The sequence below is a fragment of the Pipistrellus kuhlii genome, unplaced genomic scaffold, assembly GCF_014108245.1.
Source record: "Pipistrellus kuhlii isolate mPipKuh1 unplaced genomic scaffold, mPipKuh1.p scaffold_m20_p_3, whole genome shotgun sequence".
Lineage (NCBI taxonomy): Eukaryota > Metazoa > Chordata > Mammalia > Chiroptera > Vespertilionidae > Pipistrellus > Pipistrellus kuhlii.
In genome coordinates this window covers 43,366,088-43,387,873 of record NW_023425529.1, presented here as the reverse complement: position 1 = coordinate 43,387,873, position 21,786 = coordinate 43,366,088, and the positions used below count along the sequence as shown (strand labels likewise).

General features: G+C 41.5%; 1 protein-coding gene across 5 annotated transcripts in view; it reads left to right on the top strand.

The window, feature by feature from the left end:
• Positions 1–21,786, top strand: part of SLC11A2 (solute carrier family 11 member 2) — a 41,393-nt gene that overhangs the window by 6,559 nt on the left and 13,048 nt on the right. For all 5 annotated transcript variants that reach the window (XR_004991381.2, XM_036457883.2, XM_036457885.2 and 2 more), the window contains exons 2-11: positions 10,100–10,153; positions 11,927–12,075; positions 13,072–13,197; positions 13,851–13,970; positions 16,410–16,516; positions 17,266–17,336; positions 17,441–17,508; positions 19,891–20,046; positions 20,703–20,861; positions 21,644–21,730. Coding sequence is in view for 4 of the 5 variants with exons in the window: in XM_036457883.2 (XP_036313776.1) it covers positions 10,100–10,153; positions 11,927–12,075; positions 13,072–13,197; positions 13,851–13,970; positions 16,410–16,516; positions 17,266–17,336; positions 17,441–17,508; positions 19,891–20,046; positions 20,703–20,861; positions 21,644–21,730 (1,097 nt within the window). In the remaining variant the exon portion in view is untranslated. The remainder of the gene's footprint in view (positions 1–10,099; positions 10,154–11,926; positions 12,076–13,071; positions 13,198–13,850; positions 13,971–16,409; positions 16,517–17,265; positions 17,337–17,440; positions 17,509–19,890; positions 20,047–20,702; positions 20,862–21,643; positions 21,731–21,786) is intronic.

Below are 21,786 nucleotides of genomic sequence, written 5' to 3'. Positions count from 1 at the left end.
ATGATAAGCATTTTTCATATTTGCCAGAGAAAAAACTACTTAAAGCAAGTATGAGGGCAAAACATTTTTTCCCTGAGGCTAGAAGTAGGTGGAGACTGATTTATAGACTTTCTTATTTCAGTTTAAAAGGGGTCTTTGAAATTGTTCTCAGAACCTGGAGTTGTGTTCCAGGATAGCTGTGTGCAGCCAGGAGGCCAGGTCGCCCCCAGAGGGAAACGCACTGCTGTACATTCCGGTTAGGAGATCAGAGGAAGCTCACGCTGTGTGAGCTGGGAGGAACAAAGAGAAGCTTAGTCTCCAGAAGTAAGATTTTAGTGAGCAGTAAGCACTAAAGAAGTACAGTAGTGAAGTTAAAGCAGTCAAGAAGCTGATTAAGCCTCAGAGCACTGAGCAGATAAAGTTAAGAGTTCTATTCTGAAGCCTCTGGTTGGTAAGTGATATTTTTGTCTAAAACATCCTTCTTGACAGCTTGGCCAAATTTCTCCCAACTGCTATCGTCTTTCACACCCAAGCAGCTGGTGTCATTATCGGCTGTTCTCTTTCTCCCGGATCGTATCGTAACTCCCTCTTTCCTTTTGCTAATTAGTTTTCTTCCTTTATCAGTAGATGTTCTCAATGTTAGGTTTTTCCTTCTACTCTAAAACAGAGTCTCTAAAGTCTAGCTTAGGTGAGGCACTGTAAACTTGAAATTGTGGTTCTCTGTTAGACTAAGCAAGATTAACACAAATCAGTAAAATGAAGAATAGTCTAAGCTGGTATTGCTGTTTTTAAAATAGATTTTTAGAGAGAGGAAGGAAGAGAGATAAAGAAATAGAAACCAATAAGAGAGAATCATTGATCTACTACCTTCTGCACGCCCCCCCCCCCCCCCCCACACACACACACACACTGAGGATCAAGCCTGCAACCAGGGCATGTGCCCTGGCTCACTGGCCAACTCTTAACCACCTAGCCACACTGGCTGGGCTAAGCTGGTATTTCAGTGGCCATTGTGCCAGGGAGAGCGAGACTACGCACACACAGATGCCCTGATATGCATGAAGCACATTGTACAATAGCAGCACTGTTTGAACTGTATGAACTGGGCGTGCTTGTGTGGCTTTCAGTGGAAAACAGTCTGACCCTACTTACTCAGGTAGAGAGGAATGGAGTTCCTAGGCCTTTTTCTTAAACTAATACTAGAGGGGCTTTTCACTATCAGGAAGTAGATGTAATGAGTCTTCAACCCTTTTTCCCATTTTACTTCAAAATCATTTTCATAAGAGAAAAATAGGATACACTTATCCAAGTTAAATAATTTCAGACTTACATCCTCAAGAATACTTTAGAAATCACATTGCTTTTCTAAGCTCTTTCCCCTCACCTCCAGCGGGGACACACTGAGTTTTGGAACTAATTAGATGAATGCCCAGATGGAAAAGACTCAGAAAATGGTGCGTCTGTATTGACCCGGAATGGACGAACAAGGGCAGAAATACCCTCAAAAAGTAGCCCGTGATCTTCCTTGTTAAAACACACAGGGTTCAGAAAACAATGAGCTTTGTTCGAACCACTTGAGTATTTCAGAGTTTTGTTGACTCTCATCCCCTTCATAAAGAACATCTTGTGCAGCATAGGTCTTAGATTGATAGTAATGGTTTTGTGGGAATATCCAGTACTTTAGCCTTAAAATAGAACTTTCGGGAAAAGGGATTTTAGAAGGATCTGAGAATCTTTACATTTTCTTCAGGACACAAAATGAATTTTAAAAGGTCATAACTGCTTGTTAATGCCTAAAACCCTTGGGTATTACTTTTTAAAGCCTTCATCTGTGCCTCTGGCTATTTACTTTGTCACCAGCATGTCCTGGCACTGAATCTTGTCTGAGAAAAGCCGCTAAGAGGGAGTCAACTTCAAACTTTCCTGTTCACTTTCACTCAGGGGTAACGGTTCGAAGATGGGAGCAGAGAAGGGAAATAAAGGTGTTTTTGAAAAAAACAAAACAAAAAAAAAACTTTCCTGTTCACATTTATTTAACAATTTTTTGTTTGCTTCTATGACATTATTTTCCTTCTTCAGTGATTTTCAACTTTTTTCATCTCATGGCATACATAAACTAATTACTAAAATTCTGTGGCAAACCAAAAAATACATTTTTTTTGTCAATCTCACCAAAAATTTGATTAATTCTGGACACCTATTGTGTTGGCTATTGTCATTTTTTTATTTATTTGACAATCTAAGGCACATGTGTCAAACACAAGGCCCGCGGGCCAAATCCGTCCCGCCAGGCCTTGCAATGTGGCCTGCACCGCGCTGTCATCACTGCACTCCGCTGCGTTTCCATCACAATGACAACTTATGACTGTTCAGTAAACCATTCGGCCCGCGATTTAGGCTGGATTTTAGATTTTGGCCCCTTCTCTGATTGAGTTCGACACCCCTAATCTAAGGGAAAAGAAGTCAATGCCCCCAACTAAATCATTAGGTATTGCTTTTTAAAAAATTCTCACCCAAGGATTGAGGATATTTTTTCCGTTGATATTTAGAGAATGGAAGGGGATGGGGAGGGAACATCAGTGTGAAAGAGATGTATGGAATGGTTGTCTCCCACACAGGCCCCTACAGAGCTGGGTGTGGATCCCCAGACAGGCCTCTGGTGCACAGGCAAGCGTTCTAACACCCAGCCAGCGGCCAGCGCTCAGGGACTCCTTTTTTTTTTTTTTTTTTTAGGTATTGCATTTTTAAAAAATTATTGTGGCACACCGATTGAAAATTGCTTTCCTAATGCTCCCTTTGATGTTGTTTATGTATAGGAGGGGAGAAAAAAAGGGAGGAAAACTTAGAGGATTGTTAAAAAAAAAAAAACACTCCTCTAAACCTTACAGATTTAGGGAGACCTTTGCAGTTTTGAATATAGTTCTAAAATCAGTGAAATTATTTTGAGTGCCTTTGCCCTCTACAGGGGAATTTCACAAGATAAAAGTATTTCAAATTCAAAAAAATTTTTTAACCATACGGGAAAAAGTTTAAGTTAATGTTTATGCATGTATTTTAATATTTATTTCTTGGCGATTTTTAAATAGATTTGGGTTATTCAGAGTGTTCTTCCAGCCCTAACTGGTTTGGCTCAGTGGATAGAGCGTTGGCCTCTGGACTGAAGGGTCCCAGGTTTGATTCTGGTCAAGTGCATGTGCCATGGTTGTGGGCACAGCTGCATTTGGGGGTGTGCAGTAGGCAGCTGATTGATGTTTCTCATCGATGTTTCTAACTCTATCCCTCTTCCTTCCTCTCTGTAAAAAAAAAAAAAATCAATAAAATATATATTAAAAAAACCCCAAAGTGTTCTTCCAGAGTTCTTGTAAATGTTAAGAAACACAGAATTTCTTAAAAATATATTTATATTGATTTCAGAGAGGGAGATGAGAAACATCAACAATGAGTGAGAATCATTGATTGGCTGCCTCCTCCTGGCCCCCTACTGGGATTGAGCCTAAAACCCGGGCAGGTACCAAGATCTGGAATTGAATCCAGGACCCTTTAGTCCCCAGGCCTACGCTCTATCCACTGTGCCAAACCGACTAGGACAGTGGTCGGCAAACTCATTAGTCAACAGAGCCAAATATCAAAAGTATAACGGTTGAAATTTCTTTTGAGAGCCCAATTTTTTAAACTTAAACTTCTTCTAATGTCACTTCTTCAAAATAGACTCGCCCAGGCTGTGGTATTTTGTGGAAGAGTCACACCCAAGGGGCCAAAGAACTGCCAAAGAACTGCATGTGGCTCTCGAGCTGCAGTTTGCTGACTACGGGACTAGAGTAACACAGAATTATTGTTAACTAGATATTCAGAATTATAGCTAGTTTGTGTTTTGAGGAGATAACTATTCATTTTGATATAATTTCAAATTTACAGAAAAGTTTCAAAATAGTATCAGGGAATAAATGACTTTAAGATAACATGGTGAAAGTGTAAGAGTAATGATAGTAGTGGTAACCAGCAGGTACCTTGGGAGAACACGAAGGAGGGCCATTTAACCCAAATTAGATCAGGAAATGCTTTCCTAAGAATTTGGCTTCTGAAACTCCATGATCATAATTTCCCAGCATGGTTGTGTGGCTCTAAGACAGAGTGATAGTAAGTTAAACTGAAGGCAATGTATGCCAGCCAAGTGGAAGGCTGCAGATCTCCATTCATTTGAGAAGCTTTCTCAGAGCCCAGGCTGGGTAACTCAGTTGGTTAGTGTCGTCCCAATAGGCTGTGGGTCCAGACCCTGGTCAGGTATATACATTGTATAAATAAGTGGAACAACAAGTATGTGTCCCTCCTCCCATCCCTCCCTCCCTTTCTCCCTTCCTTTTTCTCCAAAATCTGTCAATCATATCAGAGAGTCCCTATAGTATTTGTTAAGAAGTGAATCCAGCCCAACCAGTGTGGCTCAGTGGTTGAGCATTGACCAATGAACCAGGTTACAATTCAATTCCAGTCAGGCCACATGCCTGAGTTGTAGGCTTGATCCCCAGTATGAGGCATGCAGGAGGCAGCCTGTCAATGATTCTCATCATGGATGTTTCTGTCTTTCCCTTCCTCTCCTTTCCTCTCTGAAACAATAAAAATATTTTTTTTTAAAATGAATCCAGAGAGCAGTGGGTGGTTAAGACCAAATACTTGACTGAACCCAGATTCAGTAAAGGCAATGCAGACCTGCCTGGGAGAGCATGACCGAAAAGAATGGGGGGGGGGGGGGCGGGGGCAGAAGACGGGGAAGTGGGAGGAAGTGGATCAAAGGAGGAATCTAAGACTCAAGATGTTAGTGACGCACTTTAAGTCACCTGGTTCAACAGGTCTTTCTAAAGCCATGATTTTCCTCTTTCCCCTACTTGGGAGCAAGGAGACAATTATTCCATTCAAGTCTCAGACTGGAGAGGCTGGAGGCTAGATTGAACCATCTGGAGTACCCTGATGGAATGAAAATACGTTTTGAACTTTAAAATGTTTCAAGAAAATCACTTGAAATCCGGATACTGGAATCTGTCCCCCTTTTAATGTTTATTCCTTGTTTTCTTGAGATTTTTTAACATATGTGCATTATATTTTTAAAAATCTTTTTCTTAGATCTACATTATTAGAAAAACTTGAAGTTATGATTTTAGTTATTTGTTACTCATTTATTCAAGTTTGAGGTATTTCATAGGTGTTTTTTGCTAAATAAGCAATCTTTACTTCAACCTGTAAAAAAAAAGAAAGTGAATCCAATCATTTGCCACAGCATAGATGGAACTAGAGGGTATTAGGCTCAGTGAAATAAGTCAATCAGAGAAAGACAAGTACCATATGATTTCACTTATATGTGGAATCTAAAGAACAAATAGATGAACAAACAAAATTGAAACAAATTCATAGATACAGAGAACAGACTGACAGCTATTAGAAGGGAGTCTTAATAGCTGGGTGAAGGGATTAAGAAATACAAATTGGTAGTTACAAAATAGTCATGGGGATAATGTCAGGTACAGCACAGGGAATATAGTCAGTATTGTGGTAGCTACGCTTGGTGCTAGGTGGGTGCTGGAGATGTCGGGGAATGCTTTGTACAGTATATGATTATCTAGTGCACATCTAAAACCAATACAAAATATATGGAAAGTAAACTAATTGAAAAAAAGAAGCAAATTCATATTATCTTTATATATTTTTTAAAAATAAATAATACAGAAGCGCACATGGTAAAACAATTTTTATAGAAGAAAATGGAATGTGATGTATATTCATTGAGAGGTCTTTCTTTTATCTAATCTCATTTGGGCTCTCCCACTTCTTCGTCTTAGGGACGGCATTACCAGTTTTTGACTTACTGTCCTTTGGGGATAGTATATATGTGTACATGTGTGTTTTCTTTTTATTTTCCTACACAAATGATAGCATACTGTTCTGAAAGTTTGTTTTTTTACTTGACATCATATGTTGGAGATTATTTCCTACCTATATATGTAGATCTGCTTTATAAGAGCTGATGGCATTCCATCGTATGAATGTTCATAGTTTATTTAATCAGTCCTCTGCTAATATCTTGGTTGTTTTTTTGATATCGCAGCCTTTTGATACTACAGATAATGCTATGAGAAATATGCACATACTTTCTTATATGAGCATATAGGATGTATTCTTAGAAGTAGAATTGTTGAGTCAAAGGACATGTAGACTTAATGACATTTGGACCGAAAATGTAATTTTATTAGCATTTTAATACTGTAAAACAGTCTTACAACTTTTGATAAGGAATAAGATAAAATAGTTATATTACACTTAACCATTTTTCTGTTGTTGATTGCTGTTTCATAAGGTGAATCTTACTGGCTTTAATAAGAGAAAGTGATACTTTATGGTTGGAGTGATCTAGAATATCAAAGCATATTAATCATAATTATCAAAATATTGCTGAGTTGATTCTGGTTGCTTAAATCTCAACTTCGTCTTTTCCTTAATGTAACTGAGTGACTGAAAATGGCCTGTAGTATGGCCTTAGCAAGCAAAACTACCTTAATATTAATTTACAGCTTTCGTATGTATCTTAAACTTGCATGGAGGCTCAAATACTGTGCAGCACGCCACACATAACTGACCCCCTCTGTTCCCTCTCCTAGTTATGTTCTATATGCACTACAAACAGTGAAGCTTGTGGTTTGTTAATGAAAAGTTTTAATGAGAAAGTTGGAATCTAGAATCAGTTCTCTCCTGGAATAATACATTCCTGAGATTTCAGAGAGAAGACTAGACTTCTTATATATTAATGGCTTTATATGTATTTAGTATAGGAATAATCAATTAGAATAGTGATATTTATTAATTTTTTTATTATGAAATATTTCTGTCTAGTTATTCTTTATCACTTCTGCAGACTACAGGATTGGGGAAAAACACTCAGTTGTTTGCCTTTTATTTTGAGAGCACGTTTATGAAAGCTGGGGACAGGAAACAAAGACGGACGTGGGATAAAAGGAGAGAGTGGAGGTGAGGCTGCTTTGGCTCTCCAGGACAGTGAGCCCAGGCCGGGCTGTGTCACTCACTGGAGAAAAGGGGACCTTGGAGACGGTTCAGGGGATTAGCTTGGGAAGAACAGCTGCTGCCCATTGTGTCCCTGGTTGTAAGACTTGTAGGGTCCTTTGGAATTTAGGAGATGCATGCCTATGGGGGAAGAGGAAAGGGAAGGGAAAGGTGCCCGAGTGCTCCTGGGAGGGGGTGTGCCTCCATTCATTGCTTTTTAAATATACGTTAAGTAGCCTATTTTGGGTTGGAATCTTCCTCAAATGTATAAAAGTACTTCTGTGTCTTCTTAAATAGGATATCATGCATCACTACAAAAATAATCGAATTTAATCAGTTCTTGGTGAGTAGGCCACAGTTAAGAAATTTGATATAACAATAATATATTAATTATCCTATATAATAAAAGACTAATATGCAAATTGTTCCCTTGGGAGCTCCAGACTGGGAGTTTGATTGCTCGCTATGATATGTGCTGACCACCAGAGGGTGGCATGGAACATGGTGGATGACAAACAGTGGTGGCTGGGGCGCTGAGGGAGTGAGGGAAGGAGGAGTGGGGAGGCTAAAGGCAGGGAACTTGATCGGCCCGGATCGCTGGCCAGGACTGGTGACCCTTCCTGTGCACTATTTTGTGCACTGGGCCTCTAGTATAATTAAGATAATTATTATTCTTTTTAAAAATTATTTATTTTTAAATATATTGATTTTTCCCCCTCCTTTCCATTTTTTTAAATTAAGGTAGTATATGTGTACATATCTTACCATTGCCCCCCTTATTGATTTTTTTTTTTTTTTTTTACACAGAGGAAGGGAGAGGGACAGAGAGTTAGAAACATTGATGAGAGAGAAACATCGATCAGCTGCCTCCTGCACTGGGGGGTGTGCCCGCAACCAAGGTACATGCTCTTGACTGGAATCAAACCTGGGTCTCTTCAGTTCGCAGGCATATGTTCTGTGCACTGAGCCAAACCTGCTAGGGCAATTCTTCTTAATAATAATGTTCTCAGAGCTAATGGAAGTATAAGGAAGAGCTCTTTGCCTCAGATCAAATGGCCCAAAACCTTTTCCTATGACAGCCTTAATCCCGGATCGGATTTGTGGTTTCTAATTCATTGTGGGCTAGGAAACCTGATTACCTGGCTTTTTAGAATTGGAAGTAAAAAGGCTCTGTACTTCGATAGGAAGCAAGTTGTTATTGCTACTCTGCGTTGTCAGGTGTCAATCCCATTTGGTGAGGAGCTATGGTGACTGGCTGAAAGGGGGCTTGGGATCTCTTGCCTGGTGTTGAGCCAGCTGGTGGCTCAAGACCTGATAGAAGGAATATGGCTGGTTTTACATTATAACAAAATACCTGATATTGGTTACTGCAGAGATGAACATTGTTTTCCAAATTAGTCAGTGGTGGTATGTTTTATACCCCAGAAAATAGATGAAACCTACGACCCCTTTTGGGTCTGAATCCTGTAATTCTATAAGATAGGTATAATATAGAATATGTTGGTAGATAGATGGTCTAAAACAGAAAGTCGAGGACTGTTCAGTTAGGAGGAACAAAGGAACATAAGTGGAAAAGACAATTTAAACATAAGGAACATAAGTAAAAGACAGCTAAGGAGAGTCTTCAGACCTTCTTCAGGAGAGTTATTATTACCCTCTCTTCCCCCTTCTGAATTTGGAATTGACTGAGAAGTGGATTCCTTAATTAGTAGATCAGAAATTTAAAAAAATCAAGCCTATTGGCGGGGTTGACTGGAGAATACACCATAGATCTGTGGTCAAATGGGCTTATTAATGCCGGAACCGGTTTGGCTCAGTGGGTAGAGCGTGGGTCTGTGGATTGAAGGGTCCCAGGTTTGATTCTGGTAAAAGATGTACATTGGTTGTGGGCACATCCCCGGTGGGGGATGTGCAGGAGGCAGCTGGTCGATGTTTCTCTCTCATCGATGTTTCTAGCTCTCTATCACTCTCCCTTCCTCTCTGTAAAAAATCAATAAAATAAAAAAATCCCCAAAAAACACACAAATGGGCTTATTAATACCTCTTCACACCCAGTTGAACTTAACCCAACAGAATGCGGGACATTTTGGACACGTCCTCGTCCCCACAGGTGCTTATTGCAGGTCTGAGAGGCGTGCGGCGTCTGGAGAAGAGAACCAGGCGCAGCCCTCCCGCCCAGCGCTCCGAGGCCCAGGCGCGGAGGGCATGGTCGCTCTCGTGTCTTCTCCCAGTTGTTGGGGGAGGGGGGGATGAGACTGAAACATTAGAGCTGACATCTGTCCTGGGGAAACATGAAGCTAGGAAATAGTGGCCCTCCACTGTCCGTGTGCTGGTGAGGCGCTTTTCCCTTTCCAGAAACTGAAGCACAAGGCCCTTGAATAAATACTTAAACAAATACATTTTTATTGATTTCAGAGAGAGGAAGACAGAGTCATTGATTGGCTGCCTCCCGCATGCCACACACACCCCCTCCCCCAATCCCCACACACATACTTGAGATGGAGCCTGGAACGCAGGCATGTGTCCTGACCAGGAATCCAACTGTGACCTCAACCACTGAGCCACACTGGCTGGGCCCTTAAATAAATCTTGGTCATTTATTTCTAATCGAAGCCTCCCAACTACTAGGCAATACCAAGAGTGTTCCCGAGGACAAAGAAAAGACTGAATGTTTTTAGTAAAAAGTCCATTTTTGAGGAGAATCAGTTCTGCATTCTTGGTGCCCGCATTGGCTCAGGACGGTAATCCTCAGATGTCCGGTGGTTTAGACAATGAAACATTTTCTTTTTGAGGCCATTCAGATGGTTAACTGGAGGCATCAAAGGACAATGCACTGATATTCAGATAGGACTGGAAATTTCAATAGCTTAAGTTCTGAGTCAGTTTAAACAAGAATATTTTTTTAATTATCCCTTAATCATACTCAGAAAACTAATTATTTTCAAGGTTATCTAATTCAATAGAAGAATTATTCTTTTCATATAGTAAGGCTTTGGTTGTACAGAGTACAAATGCTGTTGCTGAACTTATTAGTTTGTTCTTGTTCATTCCTCTCCCTCCCTTTTCTACTTTCCAGAATCCTATTCCAAGAAAACCATGGTGTTGGGACCTGAACAGAAGATGCCAGATGGTAATTCACAGTTTTTGTGTTATTGTCTATTGTTATTTGGATTTAGCAATTTATCATATTTTCTTTCTCATTGTCTATTCCTACAAAAAATGTTCCCATTTGCCCTCCTTCGGCCAATAATATGTCCATGAAGATCTGCTCCATTCAGAAGTCACCATCTGGTGGCTTAGGCTGTAAATGAAAATGGGTTTATAACCACAGACCTGCCTCATCTTTTTTTTTTTTTTTTTTTTTTTTTTTGATCTGCCTCATCTTGTTTCCAGTTCTGAGACAGCCAAGATTAGCAACACGTTTGGTTTCTATAGCAGTAATGCCTGCAAAGGCAGTATATTTACAGACCTGTCATAAAACCCTCCTTCTATGCTGCTGATGGCAATTCAGATTCTATGAAGATGGAAAGTACTGGGTGTGCACCTTCTACTGATTAGAGCTTCTTGACTGTTTTGACTAATCCTTCCTAATTCTAAGTTTTCCCTTTAGAATTTTCATTCCTTTTTATAACTAAAAAAATTTCTTAATACATTTCCATATAGAAAGAAAGCTTTTATTTTCTAATTGGAGGTTATAAGGATTTCTTAGAAACACTGTGATTAGAGTTTTGTGGTTCAAAATAGCCATTAGATGGCTACGGCAATCCTGGTTTTGTATCTTTTTGGCAGATTAGCCCTTATCTTCCAGTCCCTAATCCCTATCCCTCCTGCATTTAAGATTAACTTCAGAATGCCAAGGTCAGGGAAACACTTATCAGTCTTAGATGAGTCCTCCTGTCACGAGGGTCACCACGTGGCCTGCCCTCTTTCCTGCGGGCCTTAGTCAGGAGGCAAAGGGGTTCCTGCTGGCGGTTTTCCGGCAGCCTCAGATTTTAGCCCAAACTGTGGCAGGATTTTGCAACTTCCACATTTTTGAGAAGCCTGCGGAGGTATAATGTCCAAGGAAGTTTCTTTGAGTAAGTCCTACCAAATATTAGGAGGGGTGGTGGTGGTGGTGGTGGTGGTGTGTCTCTCACTAGATTGACCTAGTTTTTCTTGTAAAAGTTAGGATTTTAGGTTACCAAAGAGGCTAGTCTGGGGATGTTAATATTTTGAGTTCAACATCAGTGTTCTTAGAAGAAAATGAAATGGTTCTAAAACTTGCCAATTGGGAATAGAAGTATGAAAGTAGGGAAACCATTGTGAGACTATGTAAGTAGTCCTAAAACTGATACAGAGCCCAGCTGTTGTAGGTCAGTGGTTGAGTGTCCACCTATGAGCCAGGAGAGCAGGGCACAAGCCGGGGTTGTGGGCTCGATCCCCAGTGGGGGACCAGCAGGAGGCAGCTGATCAGTGAATCTATCTCAGCACTGATGTTTCTCTCTCTCCCTCTCCCTCTCCCTTCCTCTCTGAAATTGATAAAAGGTATTAAAAAAAAAACACAAAAAAAAAACCCAGATGTAGAGCTGAAAAACTTCAGAAGGAAGTGATAGGGAGATTTTTTGCCATAGCCTTTTTCCATGTTCGGTCCCCAGTTGGGTGCATACTGTAGGTTATGACTGATGTTTCTCTCTCACATTGATGTTTCTCTCTCTTAAATCAATAAAAACATATCCTCAGGTGAGGACTAAGAAAATAATTTGAAAAGTTTATTTAAAAGAAAAATAAAGTATTAGAAATAAATTGAGATAGTCAGGTAACTCTTATGCCTTTAGGGTGTTAAAGATTTAATTTCATTATTACTATGGATGAATTGTTAGTTTGCTCATTTAAAAAAAATTTCTTTTCAAATTTATTTATTCAGGTGCTGCTTCTGAAGACTATGGGGACTCTGCCAGCCTTGGCGCCATCAACCCTGCCTACAGCAGCTCCTCTCTCCCGCAGTCCCCCGGGGGCTCCGAGGACCCCTTCACCACTTACTTTGACGAGAAGATTCCCATTCCTGAGGAGGAGGTCAGTGACAGGTCCTGGGGAGAAAAAGCAGTCATGTAAGGAAAACGTGTGTAACGGGCCTGCCGGACAACTCAAGATCAACAGCCTCAGGTCTAAGTTTGGCACACAGTCTCCGAAGGCCGAATTTTAAAAATCAGAATAAATAGCTGTTCAGGAAAATGAGGGCCTTGAAAACTGTTGCCAATGCGAAATGCTTAAATCAAAGAAATATGAGATTTATGTTCCACTTTTATGACAGCTTTTTATTTTTTTATTTTTATTTTTATTTTTTTAAATATATTTTATTGATTTTGTACAGAGAGGAAGGGAGAGAGATACAGAGTTAGAAACATCGATGAGAGAGAGTCATCGATCAGCTGCCTCTTGCACACCCCTTAGTGGGAATGTGCCCGCAACCAAGGAACATGCCCTTGACCGGAATCTAACCCGGGGCCCTTCAGTCCCCAAGCCGACGCTCTATCCATTGAGCCAAACCGGTTTCGGCTTTACGACAGCTTTTTAAAATATATATATATATTTTATTGATTCCTTCACAGAGAGAAGAGAGAGGGACAGAGAGTTAGAAACATCGATGAGAGAGAAACATCGGTCAGCTGCCTCCTGCACACCCTCCTCCAGGGATGTGCCTGCAACCAAGGTACGTGCCCTTGACCAGAATCGAACCCGGGAGCCTTCAGTCCGCAGGCCTGCACTCTATCCACTGGGACAAACCAGCTTTTGTCCTATTTGGGTATTGGTTGAGCACAGAGGTACTGATATTGTTACTCTTGTTTTAAAATGAGAGGCTGATGGAAAAGAGAAAGATAATGGAAAGGCTCTTTACTTGGACAGAAAAGGGGCCAACTTATTGATAATAAGTGGACAAAATGGAGATGAAACTTGGGCACACCCAGTATCCACCATCCTCAATCCTTTGTTCTTGTTGCTTTGCGTATGATAAAACAGATCGGTAGTATAAAGGTGATGATCAGTCTGATCTCTTTTCCTCTTGTACAGCACTCCTGTTTTAGCTTTCGTAAACTATGGGCTTTCACGGGACCGGGCTTTCTTATGAGCATTGCCTACCTCGATCCAGGAAACATTGAATCAGATTTGCAGTCTGGAGCAGTGGCTGGGTTTAAGGTAAATGTCTAGTTCTACCCATGTTCCTTTTATTTTATTTATTTATTTACTTTTAAAATATATTTTATTGATTTTTCACAGAGAGGAAGGAAGAGGGACAGAGAGTTAGAAATGTTGATGAGAGAGAAACATTGATCAGCTGCCTCCTGCACACCCCCTACCGGGGATGTGCCCGCAACCAATGTACATGCCCTTGACTGGAATCGAACCTGCGACCTTTCAGTATGCAGGCCGTGCTCTATCCACTGAGCCAAACCAGTTTCGGCCCGTGTCCCTTTTGAACACATACAACACACTCACATTCTTTTCTTTTACTCTGCTGGTGGGCATAAACCTCTGAACCTGCGGTGACGTTTGAGTGAAAAGTACTTTTCCATCTGTCTTTTTATTTTATTTTATCCACATAGTTGGTTTTTTATTTCACCCACACAGTTCCCTTGAGTAAAGGAGAAACTACAGATGGGAGAAAGTAAGGCTCAGCGGGATACAGGAGACATGCCAGGTCATGTGTAGAACCTGATGCAGAACTTGGGTCATTTGGTCCCTGACCTGGGCTCTTTCCTGAATGTAGTGCTTCCCCTTCTCATTGCCAACAACCAGATAAAAAACACCTGCTGCCTGTGAGTGTTACGGTGGGTTTTGTTCTTCTCTAGTTGCTCTGGGTTCTTCTGTTGGCCACCATTGTGGGACTCCTGCTGCAGCGCCTTGCGGCAAGACTGGGAGTGGTCACGGGGCTGCATCTTGCTGAAGTCTGCTACCGTCAGTATCCCAAGGTGAGCCGAGTACTGTTCCGTTTGTCTGTCACTCACATAGGAATCTGTGTGTCATGCAGTACGTGCTGGCCCCACTACTGTATATGAAGGAGTGGAGGACGTGGGGGTCAGTGGCCCTGCGGACTGGGAGTCCCAAGGAAATTCTCTAGGCCCCTCTTTCTGCCAAGCCACATTTCTGTGTTCCTTCAAAAAGTTTCTTTAGAAAACCCTGTTTGAGTAAACATTTACCCTTCATTCTGCCTTCTGACATCTGGTAGCGCCCAGCCCATGGCCTGGTGGGGGCTACTCTAAGCACTGCCAGCCATGCATTCATATTACTCAATCACTTTGCATTATACGCATTTTCTTTTTGTTTGACTTTGCTAACAATTAGAAAAAATAAGTTTCTTCCTTATAATACAAACTGTTTGTGGCAGGATCTTTGGATCCTCTATTAGTTTTCAATTAACCCTGACCCGGGGTGTTACACTGTTCTCTTCATCTTCCTTCTGGACACTTCCTGGAGCCTTTCTTACTGCCACCTAAGGCGGAAGTGGAGCCTGCGTCTAGAAGATAGCTTTACCCTAGCTTCATCTTTTTTCTTTTTTTCATGATTTCAGAGAGGAAGAGAGAAGGAGAGAGAGATGGAAACATCCATGATGAGAGAGAATCATTAATTAGCTGCCTCCTGCACACTCTCCACTGGGGACCAAGCATACCACATGGGCAGGCGCCCTTGACCAGAACCAAAGCCAGGACCCTTCAGACCGCAGGATGATGCTCTATCCACTGAGCCAAACCAGCTAGAGCCTTTTCTTTTTTTAATAGAAGGGAGAGGGAGAGAGAAATAGAAACATCAGTGATGAGAGAGAATCATTGATCGGCTGTCTGTTACACACTGCACACTGGGCATCGAGCCTGCAACTTGGGCATATGCCCTGACCAAGAATTGAACCATGTTCATAGATTGATGCTCAACCAGTGAGCCACACCTGCTGGGCCTTAGCTTCATCTTTATTTTTTAAATTTATTTTTTAAAAATATATTTTATCGATTTTTTACAGAGGATGTGCCCACAATCAGAGTACATGCCCTTGACTGGAATCGAACCTGGAACCCTTTGTCTGCAGGCCAAGGCTCCATCCACTGAGCCAAATTGATTAAGGGCTAGCTTCATCTTTAGATGAGATACTAGAAATATACCTCTGGTTTGTCCTAAATGTTTAATCTCCTTTCCTGGCTGTGAGAAAGTACCCTTATCTTTTTTTCTTTTTTCTTCCTTATATGCTTTTTAAAAGAAAATCCTGGTAATTTATAATTTCTTTTAGCTTCTCTTTCTTTGTGTATCTTAGCAGTTGTTTTTTGGGTAGTAGATGCGTGGAGGTATTCTTTTTCTGTGCTCAGTGAACCAGCATTAACTAGATTTGTCTTCGGCCTGCATTGTTTGACCAGATTAGTTCCCTGTTTTGTCATACATCGCCCAATTCCAACCACTTTGCCCTGAGTCCCTTCGCATCTGTCCTTTTTTACTTCTGTGTTGTTATTACATAATGGAAGACACAGCCTTTTCACATTTGTTATGTCTCTTCGGCTATAATCAGGATCAATATTTTCTTCAGACATTTTTTATTTGTTCCTGAATAGTACCGTGTTTCCCTGAAAATAAGACATCCTCCGAAAATAAGACCTACTTACAGGTTTCCTTCTGAGTGAAATATAAGGCATCGCCCCAAAAATAAGGCCCCTCCTAGGCTAAACATGAGAGATTTGGTCCACTGATTCTAAAAGAAATGGAGTCACAAGAAATTCACCAGGAAATTCAGGAATTGGATTGTTATGATGATGTTCCAGAAGATGATGACATGATTGTCATTGAATAAATGAGTAAATTCTTGATACTGTAGGATTCACAGTTTGTCTGGTTTGTGTTGACAACTACTGTACTACCGTACCATATACAGGTAATAAATTTCCTTTATTTTCATTTAACAATAAATGTGTACCGTATTCTTCATGAAAAAATAAGACATCCCTGAAAATAAGAACTAGTGCATCTTTGGGAGCAAAAATTAATATAAGACACTGTCTTTCGGGGAAACAGGTTATTTTGACCATATTAGTATCATCATTTCCCCCTAAGACTTAGGATTGTTTTTTTAGGCATGAAATTAAGTGGAAATTAATGAATGGAAATTCCATTCCTCTCTTGAATGGAAAGGAAAGAGAAAAAAAACTAGGATTGAGCTGCTGCCTAGGCCCTGACTCATAAGCTCCACTGCATAGAAGCACACTTGCCTTCTGTAGTGAGGGCCCACCGTGCAATGATGGGTCTTTATCTCTAAAATGAAGGCTTATAAAGGACTGCCAATGGGTCAGTTCCAAAATGTGAATTCCAAATTATGAGGGAAATTCTTAGAAGTTATTCACTAGAACCATGTCTTCCTTCTGTTTGGTGTTTAGGTCCCACGAATTGTCCTGTGGCTGATGGTGGAGTTGGCTATCATTGGCTCAGATATGCAAGAAGTTATTGGCTCAGCCATTGCCATCAATCTCCTGTCTGTAGGAAGGTGAGGGGATTTTCCTCTAGAAAGTAGTGTTTTGCTAGATTTCAAAGCAAATGTAAAAACAAAAACCCAACTCATTTTCAATTTTTAAGATTCAACTCAAGTTTATTATATTTTCTGTGGGACCCATCTGGCACCACCTTTCTCTGTCCTGGAAGGTGTAGGCTCTCTATCTTCCATGTTCTCGTGTTGGATTATATACACCTCTGTTATGCAGGATGTATTATTGTGGATTACAGTTATTTGTATGCCAATTTATCCCAGTAAACAAGGAGCTCCTTGAGGGGTAAGACCCATTCTTTCTCTTTTTTAATATATTGATGTGTTTTACAGAGAGGAAGGGAAAGGGATAGAGAACTAGAAACATCAATGAGAGAGAAACATCAGTTAGCTGCCTCCTGCACATCCCCTACTGGAGATGTGCCAGCAACCAATGTACATGCCCTTGACCGGAATTGGACCTGGGACCCTTCAGTCTGCAGGCCTCGCTCTATCCACTGAGCCAAACCTGTCAGGGCAAGACCCATTCTTTTCAACTATGTATCCTAATGTCTGACTTAGTAGATAGTCAAGTTTGAGTGAATATTATTCATGTGATCCTAAACTACCCAAGGCCTGGTGGCCTCCTACCCCTCCCTGCTATCCCCCCCCTCCCCAAGTCCTTGCTTCTGCAGAAGTGGTACATATGGAGAGCTGTTGGGAAGAAAGTACTCTCTCTTTCCTTTAATTTCCATTTCTTATCTCTGCTCTAGGGTTCCCCTATGGGGTGGAGTTCTCATCACCATTGCAGATACTTTTGTATTTCTCTTTTTGGACAAATATGGTAAGTAGAGTGGGAATGGAGGGGTTAGGCAAAGAAGCTACTTTTCCATCGTGTGACTGATGGGGAACTCTCCTGTAAACTCACTGCTGCATTTTCCTCTTTAGGCTTGCGGAAGCTGGAAGCGTTTTTTGGCTTTCTCATCACTGTTATGGCCCTCACTTTTGGTTATGAGGCAAGTATGCCAGGCTATTTATCTTTTCAAGACAAACAAACAAATTATTTTTTTATTATAAAAGACAAAATAATGCTAGGATGGTTCAATTGTATTGCATATGCTAAGAAAAAAACAGTTGCTTCCTCTTCTTATAAGTAGCAGAAGTGACATATGGAAATAGTTTGCTATTGACTTGACCCAGAAATCATACAAAATCATGCAAATTAAGAGGTTCAGATTTTTGGGTTCACTCTAAGAACATTCGTGAAATTGCCCAGGCCATCTGGGGTATGCATATCTGAAAAGCCCATCACGTGTCTGAAGGTTGTCACCTTACCAAAGCATTCTGTCGTGACATTGGTGGAGTTGGTAGGTGTTCCCAGGCCATACAGTGGGGTGGACATAGGGTTGGTGGCCCAAAAAAGAGCGCTGAATTTTTGTTGCACATGCTTAAAAAGCCAGAGAATGATGTTGAATTTAAGGATTTAGATGTGTAATCTCTGGACACTGAGCACATCTAGGTTAACAAAGCTCCCAAGATGTGGTACAGAACTTACAGATTATCCCACACATGAGCTCTCCCTGCCACACAGATGATTCTTACTGAAAAAGCGGGTGGTTTTTAAACCAGAAGAGGAGGTTGCACAGAAGAAAACAGATATCCCAGAATAAACTGAGGAAACAAAACTTATGGCCCAAGAGTAAATTCAGCATAAAATAAAAAATGTTTATAAAGTAAAAGCAGAAAGAAAAAAAGAAGCCAGTTAAGTCTTGGGCCAGTTTTGAAGGAATATTATTCATAGCAAAGACTAGTGTCCAGGAAGGTCTGCAGGACTCCTATGTCAAAAATTTAGAGGCTCGCTGCATGAAATTCATGCACAGGTAGTGTCTCTAGGCCTGACCAGTGATCAGGACTGATCTGTGGGGTGACCGCTGGGGCAGTCAGGGTCCCCAGCTGGCACCTGCCTTGGCCAGCCTGGTGCTGTCTGTTCACCAGCCCTGCCCCCCTCCATCGCTGCCAGTCATCTCCCTCTGTGGAGCAACCAGTGAGGTGATCGAGGAGTGGGGGAGGCCCACTGGCACCTGCCTTGGGGCTCCTGCATTGAGCGTCTTCCCCCTGGTGGTCAATGTGCATCATAGTTACCCGTTGTTCCACCGATTGTTCCGCCGTTCGGTCAATTTGCATATTAAGTATTTTATTAAATAGGATTGTTATATAGGATGACTAGAAGGTGGGTGGAGGGCATAGAGGGAATAAATGGTGATGGCAAAAAATAAATGACAAACTTTCTAGGACTTTCCAGACTACAGCCCCTGGTTTCAAATTGGCCATCTGGACAATGGAACAGCTTTGGAGAGGGTTAGAGGGTTATAGGGTACTTCTTGGCTGTTAACTTAGAGGGGTCTGTTTTGCTCATTCTGGTTTATACCAACTGCAGCTTGAACTTTTCTGCATTGCAACTATAGGGATGTGGTGGATGCTTCCTGGTTTGTGCCCCAACCCAGACACTCCTAGGAATCAGTACCATTATATGCCTTAACTATATCCGGTTTACCTGATAGCTGTTTATTGGCCTGGCTAGACTTTTAAAATTATATCTAATCTATGAGTAGATTATATAGCTTGGTCTAAGGCTTTCAAGAGAAATGCTGAACCAGGAAAAAAATATGTGTGAAAAGTGTTTATGAATGATTCAGCTTATGCTAATGGCAAACACTGATTTTTAGATGAATATAGCTGATTAGAGACATAAGTTTGAATAATTAAGAATGGACTGTATTCTTGGGTCTGGCTTATAGGAGTTATTATGAAATTAATATCAATAAGGCCTTTATCAGCCATTTCATTTCTTTCTTTTTTTAAATCCTCACTCAAGGGTTTTTTCCCCTTGATTGTAGAGAGAATGAAAGGGAGAGACAGAGAGAAACGCCGATGTGAGAGAGACACATTGATTGGTTGCCTCCCACATGCCTCTGACCAGTGCCAAGAGCCTGCAACTGAGGTACATGCACTTGACCAGAATCGAAATGAACCCTTCAGTCCACAGGCCAACGCTCTACCCACTGAGCCAAATTGGCGAGGGCTCAGCTATTTCATTTCTTTAGTATATTAATTACATTTTCTACATATCTATTTTTTTTTTTTACATATCTATTTTGTATATCTAAAAAATGAGGCAAAATATTCAGGTACCCCAGTGTTGAATTCTCTGGTCTCTGGCAGCAAGCCCCTTATGCTGCTTGGTTTGCGATGCTTCTGCATTCCTCGTTGTTCTAGGTAGTTGTTGAGGTCGGAGGAGTTATAAGGAAGGGAGGAAGTATGCTCAGTGTTTCCTAGTACTGTTACTTCCTCGGTCTCATATTCCAGTGAAAGCTAATCGTTGTTATGTTGGTATTCAGTATATTACAGTGAGACCCAACCAGAGCGAGGTACTCAAGGGCATGTTCCTGCCATCCTGTTCAGGCTGCGGCACCCCACAGATCCAGCAGGCTGTGGGCATCGTGGGAGCTGTCATCATGCCACACAACATGTACCTGCACTCTGCCTTAGTCAAGGTGAGCAAGGCCTTCACCTCACTGGCCTCCCAGATAGGCCATGAGATGTCTTCCTTCGGTTCAAGGGGCACATACTTAGTTTACAGCTGTTAGAACTTGAAGGAGCAAGGTATTTTTCCATGGTTAGATTTACAAACTCCACACTTGGACTCTGTTTTATGACCAGAGATAACTGACCCCACAGAAACGGGAACTAAAGTTGTTCATAAAAGGTCAGAAAGTACACCGAGTCTCTTGTGTTTTAATCTCAAAGCCCTGAGTGGCCTTAAGGAGGTCAGGAGTCAAGAGTCCCACTAACCTTTTACCCATCAGTCTTACACAATAGTTTTCTGGGAAATTTCAGAGACCTCTATAATTAAGGTTATGCACTTGTTAGGACAGCTTGGGGTTTTTTTGCCTGTGTGTTTGGTTCTTCCAGCCACAATAACAGCTCAGGAATCACTTAGTCTCTCTTACCTGTTTGAGGAATGTGCAGTGTCATCCAAGGGTCACGGAGTGCTTAGTGAACACGAATGTAAGCAATTCTCTCATGTTTCACCTGGTCCTTTGTTGCCCTCTAAACCTTTCAGTTGTCTCTAAACTCTTGAAATATTACAAGGAAACTTGTTCCAAATAGTTAAAAAAATAAATAAATGACTATGCTATTTTCTCTCCAGTCCAGACAGGTGAACCGAGCCAAAAAGCAGGAAGTTCGAGAAGCCAATAAGTACTTTTTCATTGAATCTTGCATTGCTCTCTTTGTTTCCTTCATCATCAATGTTTTCGTCGTCTCAGTCTTTGCCGAAGCATTTTTTGAGAAAACCAACCAGCAGGTGGTGAGTAAGCCGGGATCGTGAGTGGTAGTGGATGTGAGGGTAATGTGAAGGCCGGAACGGGGTAGGAAAATATGACAACGACTTGGATCTAAGACAGTAGATCTGTGGCCTCAATACCGTCCCCTAAGTCTGCACTAGTCAGGGTGTGCATCCTGGCGGCTGAAAGCCTAACTCCTTTCCTCTGCTTTTGGCTCAGATGGGAGATTGCCCCGAGCTAAAGATTGCCTCGTGCTGTGTTGTTAGTGGTTTCACATCTCCTTAGCCTTTTGTTTCCTGTTTATCAGCTGCCCGTGTGCTTGCCAGTCCTGCCATTTGGTGATTGAGGATAGGTTGGGAGGAGGCAACAAACAAAACAGAAACTGTTGCTAAGACAGACTGTTGTCATTTTGAATTCTGTCTTAGTTCCTGGTTGCCTATCCAGTTTTGATCACCACTTTGCTTCCATGTATAGAACCTCAGATGCCTGACTGCTTGGACTAAGGACTCCCTGTTCCGGTGTCCTCTCATATTTGAAGCCTTCCTAAGGGTCCTCCTTTCCTGTCATTTAAAATGACCCAACAGCGCACACTCTGACTCTGTAAATCTTGTTAATGACGTGGGGAAAGATTACAGAGGAAGAGCACAAGTGATACTTGCCCCGTGTCTGCCCATCACAGCCTGCAGCGCCCAGTCTAGCCTCCAGGCTGTGTCGCATAGATGACTTGCGTGTGATCCGCGGGAGAGCTGTTCTCTGGCCCATGCCTCGAAAATAAAAGTTGCTCCCAAACTGCTTTCTTTTCCAGATTGAAGTCTGTAAAAACAGCAGCAGCCCCCATACTGGCCTTATTCCTGATGATAACTCGACACTGGCTGTGGACATCTTCAAAGGGGTAACCATTCAGATTCGTGTTCTTGGGCTCTGGGTCAATCAATATTCTTGGCCTAG